The sequence below is a fragment of the Actinia tenebrosa genome, unplaced genomic scaffold, assembly GCF_029948245.1.
Source record: "Actinia tenebrosa isolate PJP-AT-01 unplaced genomic scaffold, QUT_ActTen_1.0 PGA_scaffold15__27_contigs__length_11533743, whole genome shotgun sequence".
Lineage (NCBI taxonomy): Eukaryota > Metazoa > Cnidaria > Anthozoa > Actiniaria > Actiniidae > Actinia > Actinia tenebrosa.
In genome coordinates, this window is record NW_028292575.1 from 5,600,741 (window position 1) to 5,615,980 (window position 15,240).

The window sequence follows — 15,240 nt, forward strand, 5'->3', positions numbered from 1 at the left end:
CTGTCATATTACCTGTTTGAGCCAATTAAAGTGAAATGACGAGGTCGTGTAGGGCGGCCAACTATCAAGCACCGGTCAGCTTGCAGTCGGGGAAAGGGGGTGGGTGAGTAGAGGAGATAGCGATTGATCTAGAGACAAATGCGAATAAAGCTGAGGATATCATCACAATAAACAACGTAACAACCGAGTGCTCATGATCAGCTGAAATCGTTCACAGTTCAACCGCGGTGTCACCGCAACAACATTTAAATTCCAAAATTGATATACGAGCTTTAAATGAAACGTTTTTGACAACTGCATCGAATGGAATACTACATTTTACAGTTCCGTTCAGTGACCATGAATAATAGTTCCAAGTCGAGGTTGGAGTTGCCGTGCATAATAAAAGGCATAATTTTGGTTTGCGCGGAAACTCCAGCCTCGACTTACAAATATTATTCGTGATCACTGAACGGGACGACTGTAAAAATGAGTATTGGCAATTTTCGAAGACTGAAAAGAATGAAGCAAATGTAAGCTGAAGATTATAGTTAGAAATGATGGTCATGCATGTCACAGGCTTGCGGTTGTTTTAGAACTCATACATATTGTTTTGTCGTTGTTGTTTTTTTAAACATACTGATTCTCTGTGCTCTCTCCAAGAGCTAAGCTCATCGTGGGAGATTACACAGTTAACAGTAATTACAAGGTTTCGTGGAGTTTTAGGAAAAGGAAAGAGAGAAAAAATAAGTACAATGGAGATTACATCGTGTGACATTACCGTAATGATTAGAAAGAATAAAACAAAGCATATATATATATATATATATATATATATGTATAAAGTACAATGGAATACAATATGGAGCACAATATATATTGTTTACTTTTGGGCCAGTTTTATTTTGATTGCGGTTGCTTGAAGAGTTTGATGAATAACGCTGTCGAAGCTTATTCTCTTCAATCTATGCGAAGTCATAGTCGATAAAAAGCGTGTATCAAATTTTGATCAAAAAAGCTCGGTCGGCTCTTGCACTGAGTAATTCTATTCACCATGTCAATCATAGAGAGATTTTTATTTTTAAATAAAGTTGTGTAGTGACTAACAGTTAAAGTAAAACAAAAGAAAACCATAGAAATAATTTGTCTACCACTATTTATTACCGATTGACTTTTCTTTCGCGGGCGAACAAAGGAAAATTTCTCTATGCCTTTCGGTGACGGCTCTAGCGCGCTTTTGGGGTATTTTGTTAGAGTATTTTGCGTTCTTAAGGTTTGTCACGTTTTTCATGCATGAATATAACGATAATATCTTCAAAAAGAATGTTCAAATGTTTTTAAAACCACTTGACCGGTGATTCAGGTCCGATCACGAAGTTCCACGTGACTGGGTCACAATAAAACTTTAACGTCACTGAATATAACCGATAATAATCTTCAAAAAGAATGTTCAAACGTTTTTTAAAACCACTTGACCGGTGATTCAGGTCCGATCACGAAGTTCCACGTGACTGGGTCACAATAAAACTTTAACGTCACTGTTCAGCACTTGTTCGAAAACACAGCATCTCATTACTGCGAAGAAGCATTTTCTACCTAAATAACTGCGAAATGAATTTGCATGGAAGTAAAGTTGAGGGATCTACAGTCTGTCAAAAGTGCAATATAGCGGCGCTACTCAGACCATAGCCGATCACACATGATCATAATATGAAGTTTTTATAGGCAACCACCTATTTTAAGGAATATGTGCGGCTTTCTTCAATAGTCATAAGAAGCTCACGTGAAGCTATTTTTACTTATTTTTATTGTAAAAACTTGTTAAATTATGCAAAATGATATTTTAAGGAATATGTGCGCCTTTATTCAATAATCCTAAGAAGCTCACGTGGAGCTATTTTTACTTATTTTTATTGTAAAAACTTGTTAAATTATGCAAAATGTTGACGCAAATGCGCCCATGAGAAGAGCCCAGTATATATTTGCGTGAACAGCACGTGGACACACTTATCTCTGATTGGCTGAAATAGATGGCGCTGTGACGTCATATACTTATATAAAGCCCGACCATCCTAAACAGTTTTACTATGCCATTCTCATGAGTTCCAGTGAGTCATAAGGTAAGTTAAATGTGTATAAGAAAGTATTATTTTTAACTCACTAAATAGGTTAAAGTGAGATAAAAGTCGACTGACTGCGTACCCCGTTTTTCCCAGTGCTCTCTTTTAGATTCATTCATCAATCCTTACGTAGCAACACGAGCTTTTAAAACTCACCATGAGTTTACACGACAAGAGAACAGCCACCGACAAGGTATCTGTCTTGGACAAATATCATAAGCTCGACCAAGGAGATAGAATTCAAGCCCTGTACATCTGGGTAGACGGGACCGGTGAAGGAATACGTTGTAAGACAAGAACCCTGGATAAGCTTCCAGAATCTATCGATGACTTGCCCATCTGGAACTTCGATGGCTCTAGTACCGGTCAGGCCGAGGGCTTCAACAGTGATGTCTATCTTCACCCCGTGTCTACCTTCAAGGATCCTTTTAGAGGCGGAGAAAATATCTTGGTTCTCTGCGAGACATATAAGTACAACCATAAACCCACCAATACCAACCACAGAAAGTCCTGCTTTGAAGTTATGGAAAATGACAAAGTCAAGGTAAATGAAACGCAACTTACACCCAGGGCTTACACGCGGCATTTTCTGGGCTGAATTACATGTAGGTCATTCATTTTCAAAAAAAGTTTCTTAAATACCAAAAAGCTCACTATTCAGGGCTATAAATGGAAATTTATCAAATGTTAACCTCGTTCTACTATCACATGAAAAATTTAGGATATTAACGATGTAAAACGTCAAGATAAGAAAAGAGTAAAACCGTTTAATTAAACTTTATGAGGAGTTTAGATTCGAGCGTTAAAAACATTTAATTCAAGGTTGTAAAAGTTTGCTTCTTTTGGAGAAAAGTTTTGCGAGTATGAAGTCGTTTATGAAATTCTTTCGTGTGGAACGAATAATTTTATTCGTAAATTCGCGACAGAGAAAAGAAAGTTTTGGCGGGGAGTCTCTAGTCTCGTTATGCTAAAGTTGTTCGATTTGATTCGACATTAGCTAGTCTTTGATTCGAAATTCAGTTTCACTAAAACCTAAGCCGTTTTAAAAATTCAAAATGTTTAGGACGCTCTGAGAAAAACCAACAAAACATCATACGAAACCACAGTAAAATGGTGTTTTTGATTTATGAAACCGAGTTCAAAGTACAAACGACGAAAATTTGTTATTCATACAGGTGTATAAATTTACATACTTTCTTATGAAACGAACGATGAAAAGTATATACTCGCATATTCAAACCGAAATGAGATTATCCTCTTCTTCAAAATGTTCAAATCGTTCTACGATGCTTTCAAAGAAAACATAATAAGCTTGTTTTTCTTGTAGGATTAAAGTAAAGCATAACAGACATTTTTCCGATAGCCATATTATTATTGCCATGCTACGAACACATGACCACTTCATAAGCTACTTGCCCGCATGCACGAACTATGTTCGAAAGTGCAAAGTCCAAGTAAATATCCTAATTGATATTCTAAGATTTTTTTCCATCAATTTTGGATGTTTTCCATAGGGGAATTAAGATTTTTAAATAAAATTTATAATAGTTTCGTTTTCTTCCACGAGAACATTCGCGCCGGTGCATAATATTGCATCATTCGTCTTGGTCACGTCTGAACGTCGTACCACCCTAACAAAAATATTTAAAATAGGCGGAAAGATCACTAAAATAAGTTCATAATCATGATTCTGAAGTTTTCTCTTCGCTGGTTCATAAGTTTACTTGAAAGTTTTGAAGTATTTAAGAAATCTTGATAGACGTACATAATTTAAGGGGATTCAAATGTTTTGATGGAAATTTCGTATCCTAGCAGTCGTGTACGGGATGTGCGTCACAGACAGCTGAACGGATACCTGCCTGAATGGTAACCTTTGTTAATTTTTTCCTTGATCGCAGAATTAAGGTCATGATACTTCAAAGTAAATGAAACGATGCTTACATTGACGTCTAATGTGTTCCTATTTTTAGTCGGTTTCAGTAAGGAATTTTAATTTTTCCCTATTATTATCATTATTATTATTATTATGTAGAATTTGGGTTATGATACTTCAAAGTAGATAAAACGGTGCTTACATTGACGTCTTGTCTGCTTCTATTTTTAGTCAGTTTCAGTATGGAAACTCATAACGAGCCGGAGAGCCTTCAAATTTGTAAATGCCGGAACACTTTTCGGCGTGCTTAACATTTTTTGTGGTAACCGATGCGTCGGGAATAACTAGACTTTATAGCGTTTAGACTCGGATATATGTTGACAGATGCTTACCTCGATATGGCAGTTACATGCTATCTGATAACTTCCAGTCCAAATATAAGTTCAAAAATATCAGTAACATTTTCTCAAAAAATAAACTCGAATTTGAATGATTTATTTAATTCACCTTGATTCATATCCAGCTCAACCGAAACTAAAAGTTGCAAAATACTCCCGGTTCTACATTATATAGAAACAAAGAAAAGGAATTTTAGCAAACTCCAAGAACTCATGATATAACTTCAGTCATCATGATGGATCAGTAGTTGGGTTTTTATACACAGATCTTGGCCTACTAAAATTGAGAAAGGTGCTGGATAGAGAAAGTGAAAGACAATTTCCTTTATATCACCACAGCAGTCTTTTCAAACTTTAGCTTGAATTATGAATGGCATCCTCTTTACTGGTGACAGATAACTTGGCCTTAAGAGAGATGAAGCCAAAGCAAAGGAATTGACAACCGTGATGTGTCGTTGTTTATTTACCTTTGGTAAAATTCCCCTGGATATTGGCTTACCAAACTCATCATGAATATCTCCGGGGTCAATTGTCCTAATCTGATCTGCAAACTTTTTGAAAAACCTACTCCTTGCAAACATGTAAGGCTCCTGTCTGTAAACATCACTTGTTACCAATTACCAACTTAAATTTGGGTCAAGGTTTTCGGAATACACCCAGATTAAGCTTCATGCTGTACTCGTATTGACCATCGACTCCTTGCAATGTTACTGCATCCCGACCTAGCGTGAAAGCTAATCACAGAATAGTTATGTTGCGTTTGAAATTGACACGAGTTGGTGCAAATATTAATTTACCGCGGGAAATAAACAAGCATAAAATACAACTCTGAGAAATATATCTTGTTGACATGTACTAACTTAATCGTTTGAGACAATGTTGATAAACTTATTTCCACACCACTACAGGTATCTAACCGCAAGCTATTTAGTGCATTGCAGGCACCGTACAAAAAATGCTCTCATTATCATTATTAAAAGCAATCTAAATTTGACTACTTTTCCAGTATTTTGATGATCTTATGTTTAAATCTAGAAATCAATACCATGGTTTGGCATTGAACAAGAGTACACCCTTCTTGATGTAGATGGCCATCCATTAGGCTGGCCCAAAGGTGGCTTCCCAGGACCACAGGGACCATACTATTGTGGTGTTGGAACCAACAAAGTTTTTGGACGAGAAATTGTGGAAGCACATTACCGTGCATGTCTGTATGCTGGAATCAAGATTGCTGGTACTAATGCTGAAGTGATGCCTGCTCAGGTAAGGAATTGGTTACTGATTTCAGTTAAATATGAATTAATTTTTTAAGTAGAGGAAAAAGTCTGTTGCGAAGGGGCTTGCATGCAAATGCTTTAATGTTGCGATTATTTGATACACCTTTATGTGAGAAAATGGTTATCTGTTTAATAGACCTATCCCGAATTCGCTTGACTGACCACGAAAAAATGGTTTGAAGTCGAGATTGAACTTGATTCTTTTATTCATCAAGTTCAACCTCGACTTGAAACCATTTTTTCGTGACCAGTCAAGCGAATTCGGGATAGGTCTTTTCCAAACTAATGGTAAAGTTAGGAGGAAGCCACTTGATTATCAAATTCAGATTGATTTCATGACTTGCATAGATTTTATTTAATACTTAGGAGAGATTACCCACAGCTTATTTGTGGGACTTAGATGTTCTGTTTTCTTTTCTGAAGTTTTTCTAAGCCTAAATTTGTGTTGTGTTTATCAAAACAGTGGGAATATCAAGTAGGTCCATGTGAAGGTATTGAGATGGGAGACCACCTGTGGATGTCCAGGTACATCTTACACCGTGTTGCAGAAGACTTTGGTGTTGTGGTTACCTTTGATCCTAAACCAATGCCTGGTGACTGGAATGGTGCTGGTGCTCACTGCAATTACAGGTAAAGAGAGGTTATTTATTATGTTTGTTGTGTTCCCTCTGTGACTTTTTTAAAACTCTGTTCTTAATTTTCTTTTCTTGTTTGCAGTACACTGGAAATGAGAAATGAAGGAGGTATGAAAGATATCTATGAAGCCATTAAGAAGTTGGAGGAGAACCATGATTACCACATCAAGAAGTATGATCCCAACCAAGGGCGTGATAATGCTCGCCGCCTGACTGGACGAAATGAAACATCAAGCATCAATGAATTCTCACATGGTGTTGCCAACCGTGGTGCAAGTGTAAGGATTCCTCGTCAGTGTGCCGAGGATGGTAAAGGATACCTTGAGGATAGAAGACCATCATCTAACTGTGATCCATACAGTGTCACTGAAGCCATTGTCAGAACGACCATCCTCAACCACACAGAATAAGCTCATTAAGAACTTACAAGAAGATTTAGTACCATGCTAAGGGAATAGTTAGAGCACAAATAGGGCTATTTTCAAAATTGATTCTTACACATATTTATACATTATGGATGGTTGAGATTCAATTGATTGAAATTTGACAAGTCAAATTATGGCTTCACCATTCCTGCGGGATTTCATTCTTTAAATAATTTAAAAACCAAACCAGCATTTAAATACAATATTATTTTGTATTTAAATGGTGTTTTGGACTTGCACGAGCATTTTTAAACACCTGCCATTTATAGGTTGTACCAAAGGAAAGAGAAAAGAGAGTTACTTTAAAGATAAAGATTTTGTAATGGCAATATTATTATTTAATCAAATTATTATATCACTCCAATGTTTTGGTTACAGATTTTTAAAAAATGGGATATTTTGAACTTGTTTAATTAAAGTTCATAATTGTTTTTTGTAATATCTCAGTTTCTGTTTTGTTGTATTTAGAATATTGTTTTGTGTTGTTGTATGCACTGTCATTTGATTTAGACTGTAAATAGATTTGAATTTCTAAATAAACGTTGGACATTAAAACTTGAACTTTGTTGATCTGTCTATAAATTTTTAAGGGGGTTCCTTTAACATATGTATTTTAAAACATCATTACCAGGGCCCAGTTGTACGAAGGGTGGAGAGTGCTATCCAAAGGATAAATCCTTATCCAGTGAATAAGTCAATGCTGTTATCCAATAAATTTATCCATCATCAGATAGTGCTGTCCGCCCTTCATACAACCAGGTGCAGAAGCCTCATGTTGGAAATGCTTCCTAACGTTGAAGATAAGAATTGTATTGACCCATCCCCTTATCAGTGTTTTGGTCATTGGCTCAACTGTAGTGTGATGGAAGCTATTTAAACAGTGATTTGTACCTTGTGAATACAACATCTCCAAAATAATGTTGAGAATCCAAGCTCTTTTTAAGTTTTCAACTATTTTTTATCAACTGTTTATATATTCTCATTGTTTGGTTAAGAGTTTTGAATGCTATGATTGGGCCAACAACCAGTTATGAGACTGAGATAATCACTGGTCTAGCAGCAATCATGAGGTTTGCATAGTAAAAACTAAAACGTTTACATAATTGACTTCACAAACTCAATAATTCACAAGGGCAAAACAGATCACTTCTGTGAAGGTTGTGCGAGGCAAATTTTGTTTTGAATTTCTCCAAGAATCAATAATTGTTATAATAAAATTGAACGATAAAAACGTTTAAAATGTAACATGTTGATCAAGCAACAATGTTATTATATATCTACTTTAAAATATCTAGTTTTTTTCTTTTTATGTATTTTACTTTTCTAGTTCTTGATGAGCACCTGGACAGAGAAATTCTGCAATCTGTTTGCAAACGGTGTGTTCTATGTTAGTTATATACCATTTCAACTGGCAACTGCATTTGTGCTGTGCAGCATCATAAAAGCCGTATATCCGGCACACATCAGATATTGACTTTTCAGGTAAAAGCTTACTAATCCTATAACTTAATAAAGCAGTGATCATTATTTTGTCAACCAAACAGGAAAACTGAAAATTAACTAGCACACTGTTTGACATATAAGCCTGGTTTTCATTGGCTAAGCAAGCACAAGGATCAAAATTTTTCATAGTCTTTTATGTTTTTGATGCTTTTGCTTATGCTTTTGCTGGTGACTCTAGTGAAAGCCAGGCTTTAGTTTCCTTATCTTCACTATGATCACAGTTACCCTAGCTATTTTAAATTTAGCAGTTAAAACTATTTTAAAACTAGCGGTGAAGAGGAAAAAATATTGATTTCTTTATCACCAAATATATATAGATGAGAGCTGTATCGGGGTAATATTCTCAGAGGCCAGAAATGTTGGCAAATCTCTTACCTTGAAGCTGTTGGCAAAGGGACAGGGGATTGCGGGAAAGGCCCATCCACTTCTCTGTTTTGGAAGAGACCAGACAGTAAGTGGTGTTTCACTGTGAGTACCAAGTTCAGGTTATTTAGTTGATAAACTAGCTGTTTCGTTATGCGCGAAAAGCATGAATTTAATAATAGATTCCTTTCTGCACGCACGCACGAGTAGCTTGCCTCGGATTATAAGTCGCATTTGTATATAAGTAAGTGACGCTAATTTAAATTCAGTTCGTCGAGTTTCAGAGCAAGCTACCGGGTAAGTCAGATCGCTTAAACTTTATATATATTTTTCTACACAAGTAACGCTTTATTTTGCTTCGCATTTTTTAGATTTCGAACCAACTCGTATATAACTCGCGAAGAGAATTAGTTCTGAAACCGTAGCTTGTAACATTTCGTCAATAAACGAAACATTCGAAATCCGAGCTCACCAAGACGACTGGAACATGGCCGATGACGTTAAGAACCAAAGACGAGCAGCTAAAGGCAAGTTTACCAGAAAATTAAACGAAGTAAAGAAGGCTATCGACGAAGATTGTGGAGTAGAAATAGTCAAGAGAAATTACGACGAATTGGTTGAAACCTGGAAGACCGTTGAGTTAAAGCACGATGTTTATACCACATTCCTGACTGATGAAGAGGTAGAAGCCGGTGACACATGGATTCTGGAATTGCAAGATTTGTTCAGCGACGCTATGAAACGCCAGAATCAATACGAGAAGAAGAAAACGTCTACCGATAATGAAGCCAAGGAACAAGAAGAAAAGAAGCAAGCGGTTCTTAGAGAAGAAGAGAAATTTCAACGAATGTTAGATCAAGCGTATGTGAGAAGGAGTAGTGCCAAATCAGTCTTTGGACAAGCTATAAATATTGTGAAATATTCGTCGCTTACAGCCCTCAAGGTAGCCAAGAAAGAATTAGATGAAGCCTTTGCCGACTGCAAGAAAGCAAACAACGAGTATCTCAGCCTGCTACCCAGAGAAAGTGCCACTCTAGAAATCACGTGGATAGTCGCTATACAGAATATGTACAGTCAAGCTGCTGAGGAAGTTGAAACAAAGTTGACAGAAGAACTAAGTATTCAGGAGACAGCAAAGATGAATAATCTACGGTTGGAAAAAATAAAGATGCCGAGATTCGAAGGAGAATTAAGAGAATATCCGAGATTTAAAGCAGATTTCCAGAAACAAGTTATGACAAGTTTATCAACAGCAACCACTCCATATACGCTAAGATCCTGTCTTGGCAAAGAACCTTTGGGCGTGGTTAAAAGCGTGGATGATGACATCCACCAAATATGGAAACGCCTAGATGAGAAATATGGTGACCCATCGAAAATCGCTGATGCTATCATAGATACCATACGCAAGGTAAGACCGATAAGAGATGGAGAGAGTAAGCGATTGATCGAATTTATTGATGTCGTGGAAGATGGCTTCAGAGACGCTTAAGAGACTTGACCTTGAAGTCGAAATGACAACTACTAGTTCTGTTAGTATAATCGAGAAAAAACTGCCTGCCAGTGTGAGAAAAGAATGGGCTAAGATGGTGACGGATGATGACAGTAAAGTTGAAAGAGTTAACAAGTTCCCTAGTTTGTTGCAGTTTTTACTAAGCCAGAAGAGAGCGATAGAATACGACGCAGCTGAATTACGTACAAGCAACACTTCATACAAATCAGCAGCCCATCATGTAGTAGCTAAAGAACAAGATACTCGCCAACCAGGAGAGAGACAACAGCGTTATTCTGATGGAAAGATTTCCCAGAAGTGCTTGTTACATGACAACGCGGATCACTGGACAGATGAATGTCGTATTTACTTATCTAAGCCGTACAGCGAGAAGAAAGATCTAATAAAGACGAAAAAAGCATGCTGGTCATGTCTTAAGCCAGGACACTTGTTCCGAGACTGCAAGAGAAAAAAGAACTGTGGAGAAAGTGGTTGTACCAGACGACATCACAAGACACTTCACAATCCTGAAGAAAGTCAGAACAGTACTGAGGAACCTGTAAGTAACCAACACAGCAAAACACAAGATGAAGAGACACCAAAAGGTAAACGTGCCACGTCCTGTGACAGCTTAGCAGAAGAAACTTGCCTCCTACTTTTTCAAAAAATTCCAACACCTAAAGGAGACGTAAATGTCATGTGGGACAGTGGAGCATCATTATGTTTCATTACCAACGCCAAAGCTGAAGAACAAAGATTGCCAAGCAAGAACGCGCAATTGACTATCATCAAAGTTGGGGGTAAGACGGAGACGATCGACTCTAAAAGGTACAAACTTCATCTGATAGACAAGCAAAGATGTGTGGTAGAGATAGATGCATTCGGGATAGACAGAATCACATCGGACATCCATAGCATCGACGTCGAAGGAGCAGTACATTTATTCAAAGATATCAAGAGAGATGACATAGCAAGGCCTGAAGGATCTGTAGATGTTCTAATTGGTTACGAGTATGCTGCATTTCATCCAGAACCAGAGCAAAAGGTGGAACATTTGATGTTACTGAAAAACAGATTTGGACGATGTCTTGGAGGTAGACACCCACTTCTCAAGGAAGTCAAAGAGACGCGTAGCCAACACGTACTTGGAGGAGTTCATCATGTTAGTCAGGTAAAGCCCAAAGTAGACTTAGAAGATTTCTACAAGATCGAGAATCTTGGGATCGAGTGTACTCCTCGTTGTGGCGGCTGTAAATGTGGAAAGTGCCCTCCTGGATCGAAGGACTATACGCTAAAAGAAGAACGAGAACTGAAGTTAATTGAACAAAACTTGAAATTCAACAATGAAGAAAACACATGGACCGCAGATTACCCTTGGATAAGAAATCCAGCTGAATTACCAGATAACAGGAAAGCAGCAATGGGATTGTTGATGTCTACAGAGAAAAGATTAGTCAAGAATCCAGAACATGCTAAAGTCTATCAAGAGCAAATAGATGATATGATAAACAGAAATGTCGCCAGAAAGCTCACTGCAGAAGAGATGAGACATTACAAAGGACCAGTCCACTACATTTCGCATCACGAGGTTCTTCGTCCAGATTCCAAGTCCACCCCTGTACGAATAGTATTTAACAGTAGCGCTAACTACATGGGTCATGTTTTGAATGAGTATTGGGCCAAGGGACCTGACCTGCTTAATAATTTGCTTGGAGTTCTCGTCAGATTTAGAGAAAATGAAACAGCAATTACTGGAGACATCAAGAAAATGTACCACACAGTCAAGATTGGCATCAAAGATCAGAACACTCATCGATTCTTGTGGAGAAATATGGAGAAGGATAGAGAACCCGACACCTACGTTATTCAGAGAGTATCGTTTGGAGACAAACCCGCTGGTACAATAGCTACTGTAGCCTTGAGAAAAACCGCAGAGATGTCATCAACAGAGTATCCTCAAGCAGCAAAGACCATCACAAGCAATACCTATATGGATGACATCATTGACAGCGTCAAAAGCAAGGAAGAGGCTAAATCTCTAACAACAGACATAGAGACTCTCTTGAGGAAAGGAGGATTTCAAGTCAAGTATTGGACGTTCTCACGTGAATCTAATCAAGGTGACGATAAACCGCTTTTACAAGACGAAAGAAATTCAAGTTCAGAGAAAGTTCTTGGTGTGGTATGGAGTCCCGTCAAAGACCAGTTCTACTTTAAAGTGCGTCTAAATTTCTCCCCGAAGAAGAAGAAGTTAAGAACAGAACCCGATTTGAGTGTCAAGCAGATTCCTGAAAGAGTTCCAGAGCCGTTGACAAAGAGAATGATTTTGTCACAAGTTAACGGGATCTATGATCCCCTGGGACTTGCTGGTCCGTTTACTGTGAAAGCAAAGATGCAGATGAGAAGGCTATGGCTGAATGATCCAAAACTTGATTGTGATGATCCTATTCCAGATATGTTCCAAAGTGAATGGTTGCAAATCTTCAAGCACCTTTTTGGTATGGAGAAAATATCGTTCAACAGATGTATCAAGCCAAGTAATGCTGTTGGTGATCCTTCCCTAGTCATTTTCAGCGATGGATCTCAAGAAGCTTATGGTGCATGTGCCTACGCCAGATGGGAAATGCCAGAAAATACGTTTGAGAGTAATCTAATCATGTCGAAGAATCGCCTGACCCCAGTAAAGAAGATGTCAATTGATAGAATTGAATTGTGTGGAGCAGTTCTAAACAAGCGTCTAAAGGTCTTCATAGAGAAAGAATCAAGATACAACTTTGTGAAATTCTACCATCTTGTGGATTCGCAAATTGTGCAAGCTATGGTCCAGAAAGAATCATACGGATTCAATACGTTCGCTGGCACGCGCATAGGTGAAATTCAAGAAAAGACAAATCCGTCTGATTGGTATTGGATTGACGGAGAACTGAACATCGCAGACTGGTTGACACGTGGCAAGAAACCTGATAAACTAGATGTTGAAAGTGCCTGGCAAAAGGGACCAGAATTCTTGAAGTTACCAGTAAGTGAATGGCCAATAACCCAGAAACCCACAAGCATAATTCTCCCAGAGACAGTTCAACCTGTTATGATGGCACAAAACATCCAATCAGATACGTTAGAAGTAAGAATCAACATCGAGCGATTCTCATCCTACATCAGATTGCTGAGAGTGACAGCAAGAGTACTGGCTATGTATCAAAAGGACGCAAGTCCAAAAAGCAAACCTAGTTTCAAGAATGCCACTAAACCTCTATCTTCTGAAGAGATCGAGAAAGCTGAACTGTTTTGGATAAGAAACGCACAAGTACAACTGAAACAGAACATGAACAACAAGAGCTCAAAACGCCTTTGTCCTACAACCAACAAGGATCATGGTATGATAACAGTTGGCGGACGAGTAGATAAATGGATGCAAATGAGCTACAATCAAAATGAAGTCATTCTCCTACCCTATGATCATCGTTTTTCTCGTCTTTATGTAACGTACGTACATAATCAAGGACATTATGGCGTCGCGACTACTGTTGCCAAAGTCAGAGCACGATTTTGGATCATTAGTGCTCACAAGATGGCCAAGTCAATAAAGTTTCACTGCGTTACCTGCAAGAAATTGGAAAAGAAGACTGAGGAGCAAGTGATGAGCAAACTTCCAGTAGAAAGGTTAAAGCCTGCACCAGCCTGGAGTTCTATTGGCATCGATCTATTTGGACCCTTTAGCATCCGCGATGAAGTAAAGAAAAGATCCACTGGAAAAGCTTATGGAGTAATCTTCAATTGTCTCGGGTCAAGAGCGGTACACGTGGATGTCTCGCCAGATTATAGTGCCCAGAAGTTCTTGATGGTACTGAGACGTTTTGTTGCCCTGAGAGGTTATCCCAAGCAAATTATCTCAGATAATGGAACACAGCTCGTAGCTGCAAATGAAGAACTAAAGAGCGTGACTCAATCCTGGGACTGGGACAAGCTAGCAGAATTTGGAGCCACCGAAGGAATGCAATGGAAATTTACTCCAGCTGATGCACCATGGTATAACGGTATATCAGAAGCTCTAATAAAGTCGGTCAAGAAAGCATTGACAGTTGCCATTGGAAACAACATTATGACATTTTCAGAGTTGCAGACAGTTTGTTATGAAGCTGCGAACTTGGTAAATGAAAGACCGATCGGAAGACTCCCAACACAACCAGATGATGGCAAGTACTTGTGTCCAAATGACCTTCTTTTAGGAAGATCTACCTCAAGAATTCCAAGTGGACCATTTAAAGAAACAGCCAATCCAAGATACCGCTTCGAATTTGTTCAAAGTATCGTGAATGCATTTTGGAAAAAATGGACTCAGAATTTCTTCCCAAGTCTGCTCGTTAGACAGAAGTGGCATACCGCCAGACGAGATGTCAAGGTTGGAGATATAGTGATGATACAAGACTCAAACTTGGTGAGAGGAAACTGGAAGCTTGGAAAGGTATCCAAGGCTGAATCAGATCAAGATGGAAAAGTTCGACGAGTGCAAGTACAGTACAAAGTACCCAAGCAAGGGGAGCCGCGGAAAACCTACCAAGGAAGAAACTACACCACTGTAGAGAGAGCAGTCCAAAAATTGGTAGTTCTGATTCCTGTAGAAGAAACTGAATAATGAAGAAAAGAAGGACACTAGAAAGACCTAGTTTCAACTTTAGATAAGAATTATTTATTGAATATGCATCTTGTTTAGTTAGAATTAAGTGTTTTTCCAAGAATTAAGGTTAAGATAAGATTCTTTATTTAGGCCGGGGGGGAGTGTTTCGTTATGCGCGAAAAGCATGAATTTAATAATAGATTCCTTTCTGCACGCACGCACGAGTAGCTTGCCTCGGATTATAAGTCGCATTTGTATATAAGTAAGTGACGCTAATTTAAATTCAGTTCGTCGAGTTTCAGAGCAAGCTACCGGGTAAGTCAGATCGCTTAAACTTTATATATATTTTTCTACACAAGTAACGCTTTATTTTGCTTCGCATTTTTTAGATTTCGAACCAACTCGTATATAACTCGCGAAGAGAATTAGTTCTGAAACCGTAGCTTGTAACATTTCGTCAATAAACGAAACACTAGCTATAATATAGCATTTTTTTGTATGTGTGAAAAGCTCATAGTGACCACAGTAAATCCGTGAAACTTTAGTAATACTAAATGGCA

At 38.1% G+C, this 15,240-nt stretch overlaps 2 protein-coding genes across 2 annotated transcripts; both read left to right on the forward strand.

Annotated features, from left to right (window-relative positions):
• The first annotated feature begins 1,956 nt into the window (after window positions 1-1,956).
• Window positions 1,957-7,268, forward strand: LOC116301296 (glutamine synthetase 2, cytoplasmic). Its single transcript, XM_031710333.2, has 5 exons — window positions 1,957-2,099; window positions 2,196-2,643; window positions 5,406-5,633; window positions 6,111-6,277; window positions 6,365-7,268. The coding sequence occupies exons 2-5, from the start codon at window positions 2,257-2,259 to the stop codon at window positions 6,690-6,692; spliced, it is 1,110 nt and encodes a 369-aa protein (XP_031566193.1). The 5' UTR covers window positions 1,957-2,099; window positions 2,196-2,256; the 3' UTR covers window positions 6,693-7,268.
• Window positions 7,269-10,087: 2,819 nt separating this feature from the next.
• Window positions 10,088-14,698, forward strand: LOC148910927 (uncharacterized). Its single transcript, XM_089030669.1, has one exon. The coding sequence runs from the start codon at window positions 10,088-10,090 to the stop codon at window positions 14,696-14,698; it is 4,611 nt and encodes a 1,536-aa protein (XP_088886795.1).
• The last annotated feature ends 542 nt before the right edge of the window (window positions 14,699-15,240 follow it).